Source organism: Plectropomus leopardus, chromosome 17 (genome assembly GCF_008729295.1).
Source record: "Plectropomus leopardus isolate mb chromosome 17, YSFRI_Pleo_2.0, whole genome shotgun sequence".
In the NCBI taxonomy this organism is placed as follows: Eukaryota; Metazoa; Chordata; class Actinopteri; order Perciformes; family Serranidae; genus Plectropomus; species Plectropomus leopardus.
The window spans coordinates 4,489,670-4,512,440 of NC_056479.1; the positions used below are offsets into that span (position 1 = coordinate 4,489,670).

The 22,771-nt window shown below is 37.1% G+C and overlaps 2 protein-coding genes across 2 annotated transcripts; one reads left to right on the top strand and one right to left on the bottom strand.

Moving 5' to 3' along the window:
- Nucleotides 1–951: 951 nt before the first annotated feature.
- LOC121956195 (ornithine decarboxylase-like) lies at nucleotides 952–9,900 on the bottom strand. Its single transcript, XM_042504331.1, has 9 exons — nucleotides 9,879–9,900; nucleotides 8,390–8,511; nucleotides 6,917–7,090; nucleotides 6,621–6,793; nucleotides 6,323–6,539; nucleotides 4,912–4,995; nucleotides 4,319–4,481; nucleotides 2,912–3,033; nucleotides 952–1,194 (listed from the first exon to the last, which is right to left on the bottom strand). Exons 1-9 carry the CDS (start codon nucleotides 9,898–9,900, stop codon nucleotides 952–954), a joined length of 1,320 nt encoding a protein of 439 aa, XP_042360265.1.
- Nucleotides 9,901–13,367: 3,467 nt separating this feature from the next.
- Nucleotides 13,368–19,712, top strand: LOC121956198 (synaptic vesicular amine transporter-like). Its single transcript, XM_042504334.1, has 11 exons — nucleotides 13,368–13,371; nucleotides 14,471–14,572; nucleotides 15,214–15,535; nucleotides 15,628–15,686; nucleotides 16,840–16,923; nucleotides 17,079–17,171; nucleotides 18,125–18,214; nucleotides 18,615–18,658; nucleotides 18,865–18,925; nucleotides 19,087–19,182; nucleotides 19,603–19,712. Exons 1-11 carry the CDS (start codon nucleotides 13,368–13,370, stop codon nucleotides 19,710–19,712), a joined length of 1,065 nt encoding a protein of 354 aa, XP_042360268.1.
- Nucleotides 19,713–22,771: the final 3,059 nt, after the last annotated feature.

The following is a 22,771-nucleotide window of genomic DNA, read 5'->3' on the forward strand; positions in this document are numbered from 1 at the left end:
TCCTCCCACGCCATCATTGCCACAGATGGGTTTACAACAGAGTCAGCTCAAAGCCCTGTGTATCTCATAAAGACCAAAAAGGGTGCATTTGGCAAAATCTTGATAATTGATAACATGGGAAAGAGAATGAGCTGAACAGCTTCCAATCAAACAGAGTTCTACCACTAATACATTTTATCATGTTTTGCAGACAGTGAAAAGGAAAGTTAAGGTATAGTGTAGATGCAATGAACACAATTATGCTGCATTTCAAAAACATATATTATAAATGTTAAGTCTCGACCTCTGGCTTCATTACAGCCAGATCTTACCGATAAGGAGGACTTAAAATGACAAAATCGTTTGCAATGTAAATTGGTGACAATTCAGCAGCACCCTGACCGTGATTACCTGAATCTAAGTCTATTTCATCAACTGTATGACTATAACCAAGTGTTGCCATTGTACATTTCTACATACCACAGATATGTAACATTTTGCATGTTATTATGTGGGAGATATGTTGAAGTTCTATGTTTTAATGACGCTGTGGTTAATGTTTTATTTAGTTTAGGCACAAAAAACAGCTATGACAAAGAAAAGACCATGTTTTGGGTAAAAATAGACAGTTTTGGGTGCACAATACCTGCTGGGAAAAACAGCAGCATCCACATTTGGAGGGGCAATGCCATTCACCAACCCCTTTACCGCCAAAATAAAACATATTTGTGGTTTTCAGAAATGTACAGTACCAGCATTTTCTTCTGGGAACTGGGCTGCTGTACCCCAAAAATCATTTTAAATTAGAAGAAAAGTACAATGGCTTGCAAATGCAGTGAAATTAATGTATATGACAAAACATTCATAATATGCTTGTCAATTTAAATTTACCAATCGATTACAGATGTGAAGTGTTTTTTCATGTCCACATTTTGCCATCATCCCAGTGTTACCAGATCATTAATGGATGTCCTAGGTGTGAGAAAAGTTTACGGCGCGCCATATTTCAGCAGTAACTACAGGGTAAATGTGTGCCCTTTCAAAGCCGTTGAAGTCAGTGGACAAACTAACAGAGTAAGCGCCCATGTTGTCGATGAGAAGCCAGTCGCCCACATGCAGCTCAGGAATCCAGCAGCTGTTGGTCACTTTGTCAATGCTGTCGCAGGTTGGGCCCCAGATGACAGAGCGGTATCTCTGCTCGCTGCTCTTGACAGCCTGCACAAACATTCAAACACAAAATGGTTATCATATTCTATTTGGTAGATATATTAGTAAATTAGTGCATGTGTGTATCCCAGTGGTGAGCTCATCGACACCACTTTACACTGTGTCCAAATGGTAGAACCACCAATATCGGGACAGCATCAGTGCAGCTGTAGCACCCATCCTCTGGTTCCCCTCTGGTAAACATTTTGAGTGTTTCCACTGTAGGAGACAGTAGGCACATTTCTAGGTGCAGCCTCATTTCAGGGTGGGCACCTACGGTTAGTGTCACCAGTTCATTATCTGACTAATTGTCTCCCCTTCTGTTTCTGAGTTATAGCCAGAAAAGTGTTTTTAAAAACATTATGATGTCAGAGTGAAGTTTGACCTTTTGGATATAAATTCTCATCACTTCATCATTTAAGTATTTTTTTAGTTATAGCCAAATACATTGTTTAGCAAGGTCACACTGCCCTTGACCTTTGACCACCAAATTTTGATTGGTTTAGACTTCTGTTGAAAGTGGATGTTCATGCCAAATTTGAAGAAATTCCCTCAAGGTGTTTTGGAGCTAAACAATTATGAGAATAGGATGGAAGTAGGGCCCCATTAACCTAAACCTTTGACCACAAACTCTCATCAGTTCATTGCTGAGTCCATGTTAACGTTTATACCAGATTTAATGGACAGACAGACGGACGACCTGAAAACATTATCTTATATATCAATCCAGTGTACAAACCAGTGCAGATCCAAGTTATGAAATCATCTCGTGATAGGGTTTGCATGTGATTTACAAAATGTCATCTCACCAATCACTGTGTACGAATGACTGGCTATTCATTAATGTGGCTGCTGAAAAACACTGTCTTTTACATACCCCAACCCAAAATATTCTGGGTTTGGGGGCCTCGCCCCAAGGGTTTACAACATGGGGAGGCAGGGGAAAACTTGTCTGAGCTAGAAATGAAATGCTGATATATAGGTCCACTTTAACTAACTGGCTCTGTTTGCAGCCTGAAAAGTTTCATCAAAGGAAGTCACAACAACACAGTATGAAAAGCCAACAATGCTGCAGCCCACAGAGTTGCAGTGGACAATTAATCTCCAACTGAGATTGAAATATGTAATTTATACATCCACAATGTGTACCGATTTACTGTCTACATGTATTAATAACAGTTGCCCTGCTGGCTCAGTGAATATGACAAGGAGGGAGTCCACACGAGAGATTTAGTAAGAACTATTATAACTGCATGGATTTAGTATTTTTTTAGTCTTAACTACCACTCTAAGCACTTTGACAACATAAGCCAGCATTCACCAATTCACAAACACAGTCATACATTGGTGGCAGAGGCTACCATACGAGGTGCCGACTGCTCATCAGGAGCTCACATGAGACCAGTATTGGGTTCAGTACCTTTCCAAAGGACCTTTCATCATGTAGACTAAAAAAACTGAAGCACTGACCTTCTGATTAGCGAACGACCGCACTACCTCCTGAGTCCCAGCATCCCTCTACAGTAAAGTATGGTAGCTTCCTAACCCTAACCACACCTTAACAGAGATTTTTTGGACTTTTAACCATTCAGCAGTGTCCATGCTCAGATGCCTCAGAAAGTAAGAATTTTAAATCATTGGCACTGCACATAAAAAAACTTTGTTATTAAATGTAATCTGGTATTTTAATGTTTTATGTGGTGATGGGGCTGATATTGATATTTACCCTGTGAAGGTATGGTTCCACCTTACTGTGGGCAGCATCATTGATGAGGCAACTCAGGGAGCCGTATACTCCATCGTTAAGGTAGTACATCATTATTCGCTCAGGGCTGTTTTCGTCACCATCTGAAAAAAAAAGAATAAAAATATTAAAAATTCCCAAAATATATGCAATATTTATACAAAGGTGTTGAAAAAAATATATAGAACAATATATAACGTATAGAAATATATATAGAAAGTATAATGAAAATGATAATTTTAATCATCTCCACCATATACAACTATGGGGCTCTGCACAAAGTGAGGACCTAGACACTCAGAGGCTGATTATGGCTAAAGATGAATCTTGATATTATGGTGCGTTAAGATCAGACACGTCTGACAGCTGTCACCCACACTCCTTGTTTTTAAAATCAAGATATATTTGAATAAACATAATAACTATAAAGCCATTTGATAAAAACCTCTTCTTCACCAGGCCTCTGCTATAAAATGACATGTCCAAAACTAAAGGAATATTTGTCTGCCATCACAAGGTCTATTCTCTATTTAAATTAATTTCCATCTCATTAAAAGTAACACTTGAAAGACTCACTGCAGAGGTATAATCATTAGGAAATATGCTACTGGGCCATTGTAAATGAATAAATAAGACATAATAAACGAAAGATTTCATCCCCACCTAACAAAACGTTTAGAGACTTTGAGTGAATATCCCTTTGAAATGATGCAGTTGCAACAGGAAACTGCACGTCTGGTGTTCTACTACAGTATATCAGTACAAAGTTAAACTGCCAACTATTTGTGAATCTGTGTACACAATACAATTGTTTTCACAATGTTATCATAGGAATGCTGTTTTTTGTTGTTTTTTTCTAATGCAAAGGAAAGACTTTTCTATTTTTGGTAGGGCTCTTGTCATCTTATCATGACCTTAGAATAGTTTTACTTTAAAATACTTTATACTTTATACTATATTATTTGTGGGCTAAGACATGTCTGTTTCAACCACCAGATGGAAACATAAATGGTCAATGTCTGAAAGGAGAGCTGATCACTGTAACATTCCCAAGGACATCAGTGGACCTCATTCCTGTCCCCTGGCAATGCAAGTCAATGGAGACGACCAACTGGAATAGGCTAAAAACGGCACAAGGGCTTTGCATCACCTATTTCTCAGCGAGGTAAGACACAATCTGTATTTGCGTAAGTACAAAAGGGAGTCGGTTTGCTGCTTTGGCGATCTGTGCCGTGAATCTGTTGTGCAGCGATTTTAGTTACTTGGAATCTGAGGAATCTCAGATTAAAGTTGCAGTATACTGTGTCCTACTTTTTTAAATGCCCTGTGCCAGCCTTATACTGGATAGTCAACATTCATGTGGCTTCAAAAGACATATCTGTACATTACTGCTATGTTCATCCAAATCATCTGAGATTGCTCTTTTGGCAAAGACATTGGCCACCAGTGTGAAGGCTGATTCCACGTAGTATCGGCCTGGTTCTGCAATAATCTGCACTTTGCTGCTTGGAGGGAAGAATTTGTCCAATGCTCCATTGATGACCTCTGAAAACTAGGAGGGAGAAATACAACTGGTTAATGGCATGTTTCAAAAGTGGTATGCCTCTTATAATGTTTCAGACATTTTGCTGACTTAAGTTCACGGGGATCTGCAGAAACCAGTATCTCTGACATCACGGGTGACTACAGTAAGGTTTCTGCATGTATTTCTATGAAATACAAGCCATGCAATTAGAAAACCAGGATGAAAACCAAATAACAGTGTTTGATCAAACATCTTCAACATTGCATAATGTATTTTTATGCTTTCTTGAGGTAGAGAAACCTTGAAAATATAGATATCATACAACCAATAAAGATTTAAATGACAATTTTTCCTTGAATTGTCATTGAGGTAATCGTTCATGTCATAACAATGCTAAGGTGCTTTAAAACTACGAAAAATCAATACCTAACACTATATCTACATATCTTTATTTTACCTCTTCAAATTTGACTTGAAAGTCATCCCTTCCGGAGAACCCTCCACCAATATCCAAGAGAGTCATCTGAAAGCCCAACAAATTCTGAAAAACATATCAGTTCTACTTTTTAGTAAGGCACCATTTATAAAGGGTGCAGAAGTTTGCAATGCATTCTCATAAAACAACACTCCATCACCGTAGCATCAAGTTACATTCTTAACATCAAGTTATGTACTTAACTTGAAGTCATGTAGGTTAGGTTTAGGAAAGTTATATAGGTTAGGTATAGACTGTTTCACTGGCATTGCTAAGCAGCAGCTTGGGTCCATGTTTACTTCCTGTCAGCTGATGTCATTCACATATACTGCAACAAAGTCCAACAAGAAATACAAAGGGACCCCATTTAAAATGTTTATGTTGTCAAGTTGGTCTATAGTAATGAATCATTTTGATGGCTTACCTTCTCATAGCACAAAGTACACTTTGTTTCACGTGGGACACAAACACTAGTGTCCTGGGGAAAAGTCCTGTCTTTGTTTGACCCATCCACTATTCCCACTTACCTCTGTGCAAAGAATTTCTCTGTAATAATATCCAACAACGCATCGGTCACTTAATCACAGCCTTTACGATTACATGGGTTCGAACTCTGATGCATTACTTTTTGTACATATACTTAGAAATTAAAAATTAAAATAAATACACTAAAACATTGCAGCCCATGCCAATACTAATGCTTTTTTTGGAAAAGAAAAAAAAAATTCGCAAACGGATGCACCAGCTTTGGGCTAGATTAAGTAGTGCATAGAAATGCATAAATTAAAGAGTGAAAAGTGGCTGACCGAGTTAGAAGCTGCTGTTAGCAGCCATTTAGATTATTATTACCCTGGGAAAAGCTAACAATGATAAGAGAATTGTTGACATTGAGAGAACAACGCAAAGACTTGCTGATCATGCTGATCATGTTTGCAAAAAGATTTTTCAAGTTGAAAAAGTATTAAGCCTCTGGTACACTTTGCCCCTAGACTAAGCATAGTACACCACCCAATAAACACACATGGCTGAAGGCCTTCATATAAGACGGATGTCATTATTATTCCAATATATGTACCGCTGGTGACGGAATTCATATCCTCCTTAACTACACCCGGATCATGAGCAAACAACAAAGATTTGCACAAGTTATCCAGTATAACCACAGTATGATCTGATGGCTCCCAGTACTTAAGCAGTGCCCCTCTTCGTCTTTGGTAAGGAGGGAAAGTTACACTCATTTACTTTGCTGACGCTGGCCATCACTTCTTTGTCATTCGATTTACATCACATTTGCATATCAACACAACAAGCCTGATTAAGGGTTAGCCTGTATCTCTAAACATGTACATGTACTGCAGTGTTGTAATGTTGCATTGCTATGACGATGACTTACTGCTGTATCAAAAACATGTCGGGCGTCTTCTATGGCATGCTTGAACGCCAAACTTCCCATGCACCCGCTGCCTACATGAAAGCTGACTCCAATGACGTCTAAGCCCAGCTCTGCAGCACGTTTCAGCAGCTTACCAACTGACACGAGTCTGGCTCCAAACTTTGAACTGAGTCTTAGCAGTGATTCAGAGTCATCCACTGCGATGCGGAGTACAAGTCTGTAAATCAATGAAAAAGGCTTCATCAGTACTCTAATCAAATTACACTAATCATAGAAGCAGAAGTAGCTGTTCACTTACTTGGCTTTGGCGTGACAGAGAGAAATCTTTAGGAGTTCGTCCTCATTATCAAAAGTCATCATATCTACTCCATGAGCACAGGCATATTTGATGTGCGACAGTGGTTTGGTTGTGTGTGCGTAAATGATTTTATCAGGTGTCACTCCAAGGGACAGGACCAGCTGGATCTCACCCTGTGTTAGACCAAAACTTGTTTCAAATGAGCAAAGTGAGAAGGAAACAACCACAGTCCATAATGAAGATTACTAACAAGGAAAACAGAAAGCTAGATTATCTTTGAAACACTTTATGTGTACCTTGCTGGCACAGTCGAAGCCAATGTCCAGAGCGCTTATCATCCTCAAAACTGCTGCTGTGTTGTTACACTTCACTGCATAGAAAGGCTTGACTCGAGGTAGTTCAGTTAGCCACCTGAGATGCTTCTTAAACACGCAATCAAGACTTGCCACATAGAATGGCTCTTCACTGTCCTGATTAAATGAAAGAAAGTTAACAATTTATTTCAAAAAGGCACAACTCAAGAATCTCTACAGTCTTACAGAATAACCAAGATACAAACCTGTACCCATTCCTTAGTTGTCAAATATCGTTGCTTGGGCAATGATTTTTAGATACTGACGTCAAAACACAGCTAGCAGGGAATGTTCCTACAACACTGGCTAAGGTTACCTACAAGTTGCAATAATGCTGAGAAGAAAACATTTTAATCTCGTTCAAACAGCATTTTAAGATGTTTATCATTTCTAATAATGTCCCTGTAAGGTTCAATGCTGACAAAGACATAACTTAGACATAACTGCAACATTCTAAGATGTTGTGGAGATGTTGAGGGATGACAAATCATAGAATGTTCTTTTATAAAACATTCCCACAATGTTACATGAGAACGGAGAAAGAACATTTTCAAAACAACATTCAAAACATTTTGATGAGGCCTGAGGTTTAAGACTTTTTTAAAATGAAAATGTAATGCAATGTGATATGTAAACAAACAAACAACAAAAACATTTAATGATGTTTATAAAGAATGTTACCCTAACTTAAGGAAGAATATTCTGTGAACCAAAAGAAAACTTGCCGCTGAAAACATTACTAAAACATTGCATTGGTTGCATTGTACCATTCTCAGAACATCATAATAACCAAAAAATTCTTTGCAGCATCAGTGTATAACACGGCCATATGATACCTTTATTGGCAGTATGATACGCTATCAGTTGACTGGACGGTACCTGAAACGGAAGTATGATACGCCTCCGGACAGTGTCAGTTTATAACACAGCACCTGACGCAGGAGTATAATACATTTCCAGATTACGTCAGTTGAAAACGCTGGTAACAGTGTAATAACAGAAGTGCTTGAAAGTCCCTATAGAGCAGGTGGGAGGAGCAGTGGATGTGTCTAACAAACCCCCTCAGGAGCCTGCAGTTCGCTTCCTCTATGCTTCTTGATTTTTAAACCTAACCACGTGCTTGTGTAGCACATGGAAATAAGTAAGAATCGGTTAGAAGTCTGTAAAATACAAAGTTTACAGATTTATTTTGTAAAAGACAATATGCATCTAACAAGCAGAAACTACACATTCTCTGTGAGAAGAAATGTCTATTTTGAAAAGACACAACGCATTCAACGTCAAGGAATGTCAACAAGGACAATAGCATGTCATGCACGGCACTGACCAAGTGGCGATATTTGACAAGTTGGGATAAAAATGGGTTGGAGATTAATAGTAAGGAAACCTAAGTGACTTGATGCCTCTGAGACTCACCACTGAATGAAGCTCTTTTATTTTGTCCTGTATGAAATCACTGATGCGCTCTCCACTGTCTAAAATGATGGGGGGTTCGGGGGACAAAACATGCATGGCGGATTCTTTTGTAGTCACTGGTGCTGCAAGGGATGACAGTCAGCAATGCATTCAATACTAAATCAGTGAATAGATGTTGTTAACATAAGGTTGAAATATGTATATACACAACAGACAAGGCTGGTTTTGTTTAAAGCTACTTGTCTTCATTGTGGAAAAAGTATGAACTAGAATTAAAAGTCGTGCATTCAAAAGCAGATGAAAAGCAAATGTTCCCTGTCAGTGTTTTACTGTTCCATCTTATGTTTTGGGATTTACAGTATATTGCTGCTTCATTTTATGTCTTTAAGGTTTTGGTCATTTTAACTGTATACTGTCCGTTAATTGAATCTACAGTAATCCATCATTTTCTATAAAATCTTCATATGTTTGTGGCTTGGCTGTCCTATGAGAGCCAAATATCTCTAAAAGGTCGACCTTTCATGGTGTCAGAAAAAAAAGCCCAGTTTTCAGCCTTGTGACGATGCATTTCCCAGCTGATCTCAGTGTTAAAGATTAAGAGGATTAAGAAGTTTATTTAGCTTAAGAAGAAGAATTTTTGCAGCCCATAAAGAGATAATTCATCCTTCAGTTTATCACACACAAAAGAAAATCATGGAAAACCATGAAAATCTGAAAAGTAAATGTAAAGAGGTAAAAAAAAAAAAAATAAAAAAAACATCCTGTGGGGAGTTGAAGTATAAAGATTGAGTTTCAATTAAAATGGAAGTACTCAAATAACTTTAATATCTATAACACCTGAAATGATATCCTGTGCTGAGTTCAGACACTTTTCACCAGCATTTAATCCAATGAAACCTGAGAAAATTAGTTGGATTTCTTTCAAAAACTTGGGCAAAAACATAACGAACAACTGGGCAAGACATGTCCCCAAACTGAAAAAAAGGCCTGAAAATTTGCTGGGTGTATTATAAGACAAAAAATAATAAAATAATAATAATAATATATATATATATATATATATATATATATATATATATATATATATATAAGATAAAAAAAGAAAAATAATAGTCTTAGATAGTCTAAATAGCCTTATTTCATTATGTTGCATGCAGAATAGAAGTATTTTTCTTGTAATTTTTTTTGTTTTGTTGCTTATTTTCAGGTCATTTCCTTGGGGCCTCTTTTTTTTTTTTTTTTTTTTTTTTACAAATTTCTTGCAAATTGAAATACAACTGGTTAATGGCATGTTTCAAAAGTGGTATGCCTCTTATAATGTTTCAGACATTTTGCTGACTTAAGTTCACGGGGATCTGCAGAAACCAGTATCTCTGACATCACGGGTGACTACAGTGATGTCAGGCAATCAAAAAATCTAACTGCTGCTATGATGTTCACATGCCTTTCAAGTCACACATCACCATGAAAAGTTTTTGTTTCAACTTACCCAAGTCTCTATTCACCTCCATATTTCGCAACCCTTAATTGTCAAATGTTTCAAATAAGTATTACAGTGACATGTCAAACAGAACTGTAAGATCTTAAGTACTCATACACATCAAAGTGAGGACTGACAGAATGATCATCTGGGTTTGTTAATTCAACAGTGGCTTTTCCACACCTACTGCTTTAAAGACATAATACCTTACAGTCATTCCCTTATCGGTTAACATGGAATCATTCATACAGTAAAGACATTTTTACTGTTTTGAATGTGTAATTTCATTTATAAATTATGAATTATCAATCTATTACTGAGGTTATATGTAAATATTAATAATTATATTATTAATAACAACAGTAATACTACCTTTTTTTTTAATTAAGTCCTTTTCAGAAGATAATAAGGAAACATTTAAGTCAATGTATGACTGAAGTAATAGGTTTTCAAAAGTAACTTAAAAAAAGACAATAAGCAGGTTTCCATTAACCTTCAAATTGCATGTAAATTTAGAAAAATCTCCTATGTATGGCCAAAAGGTTTTCACACTCTTTCTATGTTCTTGGCAGATAGATATGACCTCAATCGAAAATGTTCTTAAAACATGATTGGACAACATATTTTGAGTTACATGTAGTCTATTTAAAAGCCTCTGTGATTTCTATAGCAGCAAGATCACATAAGGAAACAGATTACCAGTAATTATAAAAAATACATGTTGGACTAAGTGCTGGTAGCAATATTGGTATGCCATACAAATATAGTTCCTCAAAGTGAGTTCTGATTTACTGTTATAAAATAGAATAAATATGCTGCATGACTTACAGTTTTGCTTGTCCATTCAGTTAACAGACGCTGTTTTTCTGGAGTTTTCTGAGACAAGTGTCTCTGATGTGCGTCTCAGATGAAAGTGTAATACTGAGCAGTTCAGCCAAAAAAAAAAGAACATAACGTGCAACGTTTGTTTCTGTATGGTGGAAGGGGTAGTGGTCCAATAATCAGTAATGTTTTTTATTGTTCATTGTTCCTTGGTGTTCTTTTAAAATGTAATCTATCAACTAATCTATTTCTAAAAAGTGAACTAAAATACTAGTATTTGAATGACTGTATTTTATCATGAAAATTGTTTATGTTGTAGCCATGTGTACATAGCTACAACATTGTACATTTACAGATGGTAGAAGTTTCTGTAATATTTGCAATGTACCATTTATATTGTTGATATGGTTTGAATACATTTAATTAAAGTTCGTTTTCACCTGGAAGTAGTCCCACAAGTCATTCAGCCTTCAGTATACTGGTTATGCATTTGCATGAATGTGCAACATAGAAATAGCATAATAAAGTATACTGACTGCAAAGTATGCTTTCTTAGTAATTGAAATAAGCCAAAATTATAACTAAGTATAGTAGTGCCACAGTAAGAATATATACAAGGTATAAAGCTTATAAAGCTTATATATTTGTAAGACACTCTCTCTTTAATATACTTATAATACAAACAAAGTGCACTTCAATTCCACTAATTAAGCATGTATATTCGTACATATAAAGTCATATACTTAAAGTATACAAATTATTCTTGAAGTTGTTCCACTTTAGCTCCTAAAAGTACACATACACTTCCAGTTAAGCCTTTCTACAGTTTAGTTATCCTGTTGACTGGAGTGTCATTGTTTCATTTACGCATGTTCTTTTTTGAAGAGTCATTTGCCAATAATTACAGTAGCTGATTAATGTCACTGTACTCTCTCTGGAGGTGTACACTTATACAAATACAAATACAAGAAACAGGAACTGCCAGTGGTGATAGCATCACGACTTCTCATCAAGTGGATGCAAGGGCGTAACTTTGAGTTGAACATTGGGGGGGTTGAGTGACACAGGCATTGCTTTGTCTTTTTTTTGTTTACTTTTTTTTTACTGTGTGCGTGCCTGTGTGTGTGTGCCTGCAACAGCAGCAGCAGCAGCATCTGCCCTGCAGCAGCAGCAGCAGCAGCAGCAGCAGCAGCAGCATCTGCCCCGCAGCAGCAGCAGCAGCAGCAGCAGCAGCAGCAGCAGCAGCAACAGCAGCATCTGCCCCGCAGCAGCAGCAGCAGCAGCAGCAGCAGCAACAGCAGCATCTGCCCCGCAGCAGCAGCAGCAGCAGCAGCAGCAGCAGCATCTGCACTACAGCAGCAGCAGCAGCATCTGCCCCGCAGCAGCAGCAGCAGCAGCAGCATCAGCAGCAGCAGCAGCAGCAGCGTCTGCCCCGCAGCTGTGTTAAATAACAGCTCAGAGACACAGCACAGCAGAGAGGAGGACTAACTTTCATTCATTCAACATTTGACCACGATTCAAATGTTGAATGAATGAAAGTGGTGGCACTGAAGCTCTAGCAATATCGTACCTCCTGTTGAGGAAGACATTTTCATTCTTTTGCCAACAATTATAAATTGTTGGCTGGGCTTTCTTTTTCCCCTCAGCTCTCTTCATACCACCGCGAATGCTTCCGAAACATAACATTAAAGGAACGCTCAGGTCAGTGGTGGGCGAAATCGAATCTCAGCACGGGAGGGGGGGCGCAGACCAGTCACTTTTTTTTTTTTTTTTTTTACTGCCATTGAGAAAATCTACCACATTATCGTGTTTATAATACCTAATATTAATTTTAAATAATTATGATATGATATTGGGGGGGTTGTGGTGGCTGGTTTAAATTATTGGGTGGGTTGCAACCCACCCATATCCCCCATAAATTACGCCTATGAGTGGATGTGCCAAAATCTAAATTTACAGGCTATACAGTATATCACTGAATCTGCTTTACCTTTTTGTATATTGGTGTGACCTCAGTCTGTCCAGGCTCAACAACTTCCAGTCAAAAAACTGGAAAGCATCATGTTAGTTTACTCAAAAAAGTAAGCAGATGTATTGAGCTTTTTATGAGCAAACAGATTTTTTTTTAAAAAAACACTGGAGAAAATGCAATGAGCAACAAATTGCAGGAAATTAGTAGATTTAGAACTTCTTGTTAACTAAATGTTTAGGGGAAAAAAAGCTGGGAAAAACTGTATTTGTTATTATCATAATTACCTAATTTAAATTTCGATTACTCATTATTTTAATTTCCTTTGTTTGGAGTTTTATTTTTACTTTGTCCCCGTTTTGACTGACTATTCACTCAAGTTTGAACTATAGGCTAAGTTTGAACTATTGAACTGCAACCCACTCCAGGTCTGCAATGTGTTATAGTTTAGAATACAGGCAAATTATTCCCACTTAATAGTTAAGAACTAAACAGCTATGTGCTGTGAATTAATGTGACGTCCTGATTATCAGCTTGATCAACTAGTCCCAGCTGTCAAGCTTTAGTGCTTTTGTTATTTTTCATGCTCATGCAACAGGAGTAGGTGCAGCCCTAAGTAAATTGTTTCTATGTTAACAGAGTGAACACTGTTCAAGCTGATTTCACACACCAGCTGCTACACACTGTTCTCTGTAAAAACTGAAGATATGGGTAAGTTTGTGCTACAATATGCTCTTATATTTTACTTTCTTGGTTATAGCCTACTTTTTAAATTATTATTAATGAAAATTTCTAAATTTGTGAAGTGTTGTAAAATACATATTTTGCACTGCATGTTTTGCTATTTTTATCTAAAAATATCTACGCGGTTTTCCATTCTTCATGTTTTGCTTATTTTGGCTGTGTTCATGGCTTAAATCTTGGCAAGATTGTGTATTTTTGTTTCATCTTGGAATTTTCAGCTCAACTCCTACAATAAGTCTAAAATACACTGTGTATACAAAGTGTTACATTTATATTGTTAACTGCAAAAAAAAAAAAAAAAAAATGCACTATTGAAACCAAAAGCAGTTTGTTTCCAGGCTGGCTGCACCTTGCCAAGCAGTACACCTCGTTAGGTGATGCAGCACGGCTGGGCAGGATAGAAAAGGGACAACAGTACAGAACACATACAGCTCTAATAGCAAAAAAAAAGGGAAGAAGGGTGCTTTTTTAACTAATGAAATTAATCATTAAAGATTATTTTATAAAAATGTTATTGTCATTTAAATCCTAAGATTTTATATAGCTGTAGTAAAGAAAATGCATTCAGCCATTATTCTGCACAAACATGTCAGAGCAAAATGTGCACAAGAGTGATCTTCTGGATATGTAGATTCTGTTCTTACCAAAGAACAAACTTCTAAAGAACAGTTGGTGAATGAGGCTTTAGTTATGTCAAAACATATATATATTGACAGTACAACATAAAAAAGTTGTAATATTAATGGGATTTCATCCTCCTTTGTTTGGGGCATGATCATGATCTAAGCTTTAGCCAGTATTTTTTTACAACTTGGTAAACTGGCCCCTTTAATATATGAAATGAGCAGCTCGTTTACTGAAGAAAAAGCATAATTATTTGGTGTTATTGCTTATTCACAATGGACATTATTGGCCCATTATTGGGCCACATTTTATGTTTTTACAAACAAATTTTTCCAATGAAGCAGTTTTCAGAAGTGACTTGGATCAAGTTTCTGCAGTGTAAAATTGACTTACTGAACTTTAAATACAAGGACAAATACTGTATGTCTGCTGTGTAACCTAGACTTACTAAAGTGGATGAGACAGGAGGTCCAGCTAAAGAAGATGGCCCTGGTTATTGTGTTTATCGCCTTGTTCCTGGATCATATGCTGCTGTCAGTGGTTGGTAAGTTCAAACATACAAACTGTTGCACAACACTTTATCTCAACACCCGATAGCGGAACATGGCATACTACAATAACTAAAAGAAATTCTTCATCTGCAAAGTGACCACTTACTCACCGTATGTAACCTCCAAATTGTGAAAAAACATTGTTTTTCCTTTGTGTGTCTGACAGGCAGAATCCAAAAATGGGTTAATCATCAACATTAATCATGAGTCAACCCTAACCCTTACCCAAAACAAAATTTGGATTATTGCTCTGTGACAAACAAACATCTGATACAATTTTTTGGCAAGATAATCTTTACAAACTAACACCACTTTTTAAGCCTAAATGCCGTTACCAGAAGTAAAAATCTAAAATAATAACCTGGTGAAAGTAATATGTATATTTGCATGTCAACTGCATAACTATGGCCTGATGAAAGCACACAGAGATTAAACAAGAGAGGTCCCAAAATGAGACCCCTGTGGGGACATGGCAAGTCACAGTTGTGTGCTCTGACTGACAGTTTCCAACTGAGTCTTTCTCATAAAATTGTATGGTCCACTGTGTCATAGGCACCACTTAAATTTAGCAGCACCAATACAGAGACTTTAATTGAGCAAGATTTTGTTGTGCTTTTTTTTTTGTTGTTTACAGTGCCAATCCTTCCAGATTACCTGTACATGACTGACCAGACTGCCATCAGAACCTCTGAGAACAGCACTGCCCTCACAGTCAGTCCTCCTATCATCCAGTCACTCAGTAACACATCAGCGAGTCAGGGCTCCACATTTGGACCTCCACAACAGAGTCCAGCTCTGTCCACTGATCCCACTGTGGCCCTAAAATCCCCTGAGTCAAACTGCTCTGATGCAGATTCTCAGCTGGACAAAGTGAACATCAAAGTCGGTCTGCTGTTGGCCTCTAAGTCCACCATACAGCTTATCATTAGCCCCTTCATCGGGCCTCTTACTGACAGGTGAGTGATTGTGGTCTGTGGATAACAAGATAAGATTTTACCTAGTTCAAAAACACATAATTTTGCCTACCTTTTTACTGTATATTGCACAGGATTGGATATCACATCCCATTGTGTGCTGGTTTCAGTATAATCATCTTCGCAATCACTTGTAAGTATCACATTAAAGTACATCCAGACAACAGCTCTGCATGAAAAAACCTAGAACTCTTATTTAATTGATTAAGGCCATGAGAGGGGTGCCTATGCAGAGGCACCCAGCAAAAAAAAACGAAGTTGTAAAGCAAAATGTTTTACTGTAGTCACCTGCCAATGCAATGTCAACTGTCAAGACCCTGCAATTGCCAGTCAGATACATGCAAGCACATGCAGTTTGGAGTGGTATCAGTGAAGTTAAATGAAAAGTCAACATGTTCTTGGTTTGTTGGACCCATCCACCACCCCTCCCGCTTGCCCTTCAGGCACCCTCATGCTCCTTATATTACATCGTTACAGGCAGCTTTTTAACCTGATATGTATCATATGGACATGACACGTTTTGTCCAATCATGTTCTTATGTGATGACACCCATTTGTGTATTACACTGCCAGCCAGGCGCCAGCCAGTAATCCGCCAACATACTATAACACCATGACTGATCGGGATCTTATGCCTAGAGCACTGCAAAAGCTATTTAAAAACTTAATAAAAAGAATGGGTTGGAAAAATGCATTTAATAACAAGCCATTTTGTGACAACCCAGAGGGGGTTGTGGTCATCACTCAGCAGCCAAATTCACAATTTTAAAGCATTTATAGATTAAAAGCCTGGTCAATGATTATGGTCAACTTTGAACGAATAACTTTAATGAGCAATGAGCTAAATGAAAATGGATTATGTAGGTACCCATGAGTCTTTCCTAAAAGACAAATCCATGATATGCTAGTCCCATGCAGTTTTTTGCTTTCAGTTCTAATCAAGATAATCTGGTATAAACTGTTGCACCTTGTAAATATGAACTTCAAAAAAGTTTTATAATGCAAAATAATGGTATTAAAAATGTGATTTAAACAATGTGATTAAGGCATGTGATAAATCGCAATTACAAAATTGTTCAGCAGCCCTAGATTTACTGTTTTAATCTGTTGTTGAAATGATTTCAGATTTGGTGAGGAGGCATCATGAGTTGTTTAGGACTTGTATCTATGAGTTGAAGACTTGGGACTTCACCTTTGACTTGGGACTTGAGTGCAAAGACTTCAGACTAACTAAGATTTCACTGTGTGTTATCGCTCTAAACATCTATCTCCTTGTTTCTGTGAAGTGTTTGCCTTTTCATCTAGCTACCTCTTACTGCTGCTGGCCAGATCAATACAAGGTGTAGGTGGATCCTGCTTGTCGGTGGCAGGTCAGATATGTTAATTTATGAATATTTTACAATGTTGACTGCAATCCACCAAATCATTTTCATTTTCAAATAGATTTGAAAAAATGCTATTTAAATGGTCAGTTCCACTAATTATTGTTATTGTTATTATTATTATTATTACTTCTGTTTTGCAGGAATGAGTATGGTGGCTGATGTGTACAAAGATGTCGAGGAGAGAGGACGTGCAATGGGTATATCGTTCACTGGTTTGGCCTTAGGATTAATAGGTATGCAAACAGACAGCAACCTATTCTTCAGTGTTCACAGAATTACAGCATTTCATTATTTTCTTCTACTTGAAATACCAGCGCATGTTAAACACTCATTTGGGGTCAATATCTGTGCAAATGGATAAACTAAAAGAAATTATTTGAAATGGCATCGATCAACTGAAGACGAGATCTGCATTAAAACATATAAAAATAGTAGAGTTGATTACAATAGCTTTTGGATGAGGAGCTGGCATTATAAATGAAATCATTATGATGAAATTGAGACTGACTTTGACCTTTTTACTATGTTAGACATTTGTGTGAAATTTTGTCATAATTAGCGGATGAATTCAAGAATTATGACTTAAAATGACGTTTGGTGAAGTCTCAGTGACCTGGACTTCTAAACCTCAGTTAAGTGGATGTGTGTATAAAATTTAATAAGATTCCTTCAAGGCCTTCCTGAGATATCACAGTCAAAAAATTAGATGGATACAACATCACACTGACCTTAACCCTTTAACTATGGCCTCCAAAAATTAAATCCATTTCCCCTTGAGCCCAAAAGGACGTTTGTGCCAAATCTTATGCCAAATTTGTGCCAATTACATTCAGATGGGAAGTGAACACGAATCACGTTCACAGGAACAGGTAGGCCTGAAGGATGGTAGGACAGACGTATGGACAGAAGGCCAAAACCATAATGCCTCGCATTTGCAGATATATAAAAATGGATGGATGTTCTGAAAATACCCAATAACAAGGATCTTTTAAATTATTTACTTCTTTTAAACTGCCCTCCTTATGTATTATGCAAGTTTTCCTTTGATAGAAGACATTAACTAGCATGGAGTTTTGATTAATTTAAGGGGGCGTTTTCCACATTTTCCACTTACTACATTATTCTTCTACTCCAATGTTTAACTTTCTCAATTTGAGTTGTCAATGATCTCTTTCTTATGTTGAAGCTGGCGCTCCTTTTGGCAGTGTGATGTATGAGTTTGTAGGAAAGATGGCTCCATTCCTGGTCCTGGCGGTCATCGCTGTGTTGGGTGGAGGTACTGTGGAATGTTGTACATATGATTAAACACTTAAAAATTCTTTACAATCCGACTGGAAAAGAGATAAGTCAGAAAATTTGGTTTGGGGTTGTATGGGGCATAGTAAGTGTATAACATACAATAGTTGTCAGTCGGCGCACTCTCACTTTGAAGTAGTGGCAGTAGTGGCAACAAGAAATCCCAGCAATTTACTGGATGGAGGGCAACTACAAAACTTGAGCAGTGCATGCATGAGGTACAGGTACGGGAAGACCACTTTGACAAACTACCCACATGCAGAACTACATGATAGAAGTTTATGGACTTTTGTATTTTAGAAAATAAAAAAAAGAATCATCTGCTGACTTTAAAGCAAATGTATTAAGTATTAAGAGCCTGTTTTACCCTCCACACACAGGTTTACATGTCCTCATCTTTCAACCCTCGCAGGTGCAAGCAAAGGTAAAGGGACCTATTAAGTATAAGGAATACTTTATTGAAGACCTGTTAAATAAACAACAAATAACATAGATAATCATAATAAATAAATGACTGAATAAATAAAGGTTCTAAATCTAAACAGTTTTTCATTATCATTATTTTAATCAATCAAAAAACTATTTATTACAAAATAAATTATTTCAACCTTTTCCTCTCTTATGTTACAGATGGAAAAAGGGACTCCTCTCCTGACTCTCTTAAAGGATCCATACATCCTCATTTCTGCTGGTATAGAAATGGCCTATAGTATACATTTACAATATAGTTGATACTGACTACATACTGACTGTGATTTTAAATACTAAACTCAGAAAAAGGAAGTAACAGGAAGCATACTTAATGATATAGTAATAGAGTAATAAGTATGTTCTATTAACTCTGCTTTCCAGGAGCCATATGTTCTACAACTATGGTTATTGCCACAATAGAGACATCCCTTCCTATCTGGATGATGAAGACCATGTGTGCTAGCCAATGGCAGCTAGGTATTCAAGATAAATCTATGTTATGCTGACACTATTGTGCTAACAGCCCATGCTCACATTATTCAGTGCCAAATTAAATAATCTTCATGTATACACTACAACTGCAGCCCATTATCACTCTGAACTTGTCAAACAGTCTGCATTGAAGGGCGGGACTTAACAAAAGGACAATTGCAATTTTGAATAAGTCATAATCTGATGGTGCCAGTGTTCTATAGTCGTGATGTGAATTTATGACTATACATGGCAGTTCACCAGAGATGAGATAACCCTCAGCAGTAATTTAAACAATAGATTCCAATGTGTTAGTAACTTCATATTCTGTGAAAATGTTTACTACCAAATATGAGAGTCAAACTACTGTATATTGTATCTTTTTCTGTTGCTGTCATATTCCAACTCATGGCTTCTTTTTGTCAGGCACAGTCTTCTTGCCAGACAGTATATCCTACCTTATCGCATCCAACATCTTTGGTTACCTGTCACAAAAATACAGTGGAAGGTATGTTGATCTGAGTCTGAAAGCATAGTAAGCTTTTTAAGTTTCTTCATGGTTTTTGATATCTCAGTACTACCATATACATTCTGTTAATGCCATGTTGTTCATCTCCTCTCGCAGTTGGATATATGCTTTTGTTGGAATGATTATGGCGGGAATAACCACCATTTCTGTGAGTCTTACATACATATTAACTCTTTGGATTACAGCCACCAAAAACAATATTTTTTTGTTTTTGTAATGATATTAAAAGACTAAGTACAAAGAATAACACATTTGCAGATATCACTTCTGGCTCCAAAAATCCAATCATTTACTGGCTGTAATCTTAACCACATAGACTGTCATACATTCTGTCCAGCAGACATCCTATAGGACTTTCATTTTGCTTGTCCAGATTAAAAAAAAAAAAAAAAAACATCAAAAAGGAAAAAAAATTAAACCAGATGTGAATTGGTGTAGACAATTTTTTGATGATCTTGTTAGGCTTTAATCCATGATACTGTAAATTTCTTCCTTTAAATTTCAGTTTGGATTTTCCAAGACCATTTGTCATTTGCTTGTTCTGAATGCATTTGTTGGATTTTCAGTCGGTAAGTAAGTCATGCCTAATATTTGCTGTTAAACTGATAAATAATTTGTTAGTTGAAATAATCATTACCTTGTTCTTCCAGGCACAGTGGACTCCTCAATAATGCCTCTTTTGGGTTACCTGGTAGACCTGAGATACATGCCAGTATATGGTACAGTTTATGCTATTGCTGATGTTGCAGTAAGCACTGGATTCTGTATAGGTAAGCACAGTACTCGCATGCAGCGATGATTCCATGATGAACTTTAACCAGTCTCAATGGAAGTTGATGAGGGCGGTATACTGCTAGGTAGATGGGTAGCTAACCACGGAGGAAGTATACCTTCCTATAAATTCTGATGACTTCTTGGCTTATGGGTGGGTATAGTGTAAACAGAAAAGAGATGGGTAAGCCCTGGTTACCTGAGTTTAATCTACACTAAACTACTGCTGCCAATAGGTGGTGTTTGTTGGCTTTGGACCAAGTCAGACTAGCCATTTCTTGCGTTTGTGCTAAGCTAGGCTATCTGTCAAGCGGTAGTAGCTTTGTATTTGCTGTACAGAAATGAGAATATTATCAAACTAATTACTTTGTCAGCTTTATCGGCAAGAAAGCAACTATCCATATTTTCCAGAATGTTAAACTCTCCTCTTACTTGACAGGAAATAATAACCTTAGAGCTGTAAAAATCTTTAAATCCCTCAATTAGATCTGTAGTATGTTTTACTTAAACCTTTGATGATGGCAGCTTCTGAAAACACAACAATGGGGTTTAATCAGCCATAGGATTTTGTGAAATTACATCCATGCTAATTAAGAGCATCAGTAGGTGGGTTACAGATTTTCCACAAAACTTAAAAAATATTTTCAAAATATCGATAAAATACAATTACGTGATGATGGTGTTTCTCATGGGACCCATAAAAGCAAATGTAGTGTTTCTGTTGCAGTTTTTCAAAATATAGCCTTTTCAAATTGCCCAAAATACCACATCATTCAAGCATAAAAACTTTGACATGTTTCCATTAGGCATATTTTTATTTCATTTTATACAATTCGAGGGTAAATTGAACATTAATTTTATTGAATGTTGTCTCATCTGTCAAAAGGTCCAGCTATTGCAGGTCCAATAGTGGCATCAGTTGGCTTCCCCTGGCTCATGGCCATAATTGGAACAATAAATATAATGTACGCTCCACTCTGCATCTACCTTTTCAGTCCATCTCAGCGGGAGGAAAACTTGGTGAGAGCTGGGGGAAAAAAACACATGATAAAGAATTTTGTTTTACATACAACAGTTGTCAAAACAAATATATTGTATATTTTACAATTTATCCCAAGCTTCATATTGCTTGGGTGTTACTACAGAGTTTACCAATTTGTAGTCAGTCATTAATCACTTTGTCCTGTGTTCCAGCCTATATTGAAAGAAAATTAAGTGTTGGGATCCCTGGACATCACTGGACGTGTTCACTGTGAAATGTTTGATCGGACTTGTAAAAGTATTTCATGCAAGCTCAGCGCACTCAAAATAGCAGATGAAGTCCTTCGTTCTCAATGTTGAAACTCATCAGTTTCCCCATAATCCTACCGGTTATCACACTTCAAGTTTTCACTCACTATTTGTCAATGTGAGGGGAAAGCCTCTATGGAGCTGCAGCCTAGCTCTAATCAGCACTTGAGGCATACTTAAAGCAAATACAGAACTTTCTCGAAGATGACTTTAGGGTCTGTAAGGTTTTTGGTTAATAAGGTCCCCACATAAACCTGACAAGTTTGCATCAGCAGCTAAAACGAACTCTGTAAGCTAACTTTGTAAGCAACATGGAGCAACACATTGAACTACAAACTGCTCACAATGTTGGAATAAAGAGTGACCAGTTCTCTCTTATCTGCACCACTAGAAATGCTGCAAGGACTGTATCGCAGCAATCTTCTCTCTCTCTATTTCTCTTCTTTTTCAATATAGCCCTATTGTTTATCTTGTGATTTTTGAGAGTCAAACATGTACAGTATGTATCAACATAACAAAATGAGGTATACCAAAATACTGTATATGTAATACGACACTTGTGCCCACACTTATACATGTTGATCTAATACTTTGTACTTTGTACCAACTCTTCTGAGCTAGGATTATCCACGACAGACATATGCCAGGTAAGAGAGCAGCATTTAATGTAACCTAATTTCCTATTTGTAAATTAGCAACATCAACTGTTGCTAATTGTTAGGACTTACACATGCTAGACAAATATTTGATGGCTGTCATTGTCTGTAAAAACTTGACTGGATACTTGATTACTTGTTTACTTTTGTGCTGTATCACCTACACTGTTTAAACTATATACTGTTTATGAAGATGGACGACGCGTCCCCACTTACTGACGGCTATGCTTCAGTGTAGCCAAAGTATTCAGGAGACAACATCATCTGGAGCCAGAGTCCACACAGTTTTGATCTCCACGATGAAGGAGTTCCTGCCAAAACACCTGTCTGACCAATCCCCAACAGTGCC

Coding starts and splice junctions, on each gene's coding strand:
- LOC121956195 (XM_042504331.1), bottom strand. CDS start 9,900: ATGGAGGTGAATAGAGACTTGG. Junction 6,540..6,620: donor CTCTGTCACGCCAAAGCCAA/GTAAGTGAACAG, acceptor ATTGATTTACAG/ACTTGTACTCCGCATCGCAG. Junction 3,034..4,318: donor TGATTTGGATGAACATAGCA/GTAATGTACAGA, acceptor TTTTTTTTTCAG/ATGGTGACGAAAACAGCCCT.
- LOC121956198 (XM_042504334.1), top strand. Junction 14,573..15,213: donor TATGCTGCTGTCAGTGGTTG/GTAAGTTCAAAC, acceptor TGTTGTTTACAG/TGCCAATCCTTCCAGATTAC. Junction 18,659..18,864: donor CCTCGCAGGTGCAAGCAAAG/GTAAAGGGACCT, acceptor CTTATGTTACAG/ATGGAAAAAGGGACTCCTCT.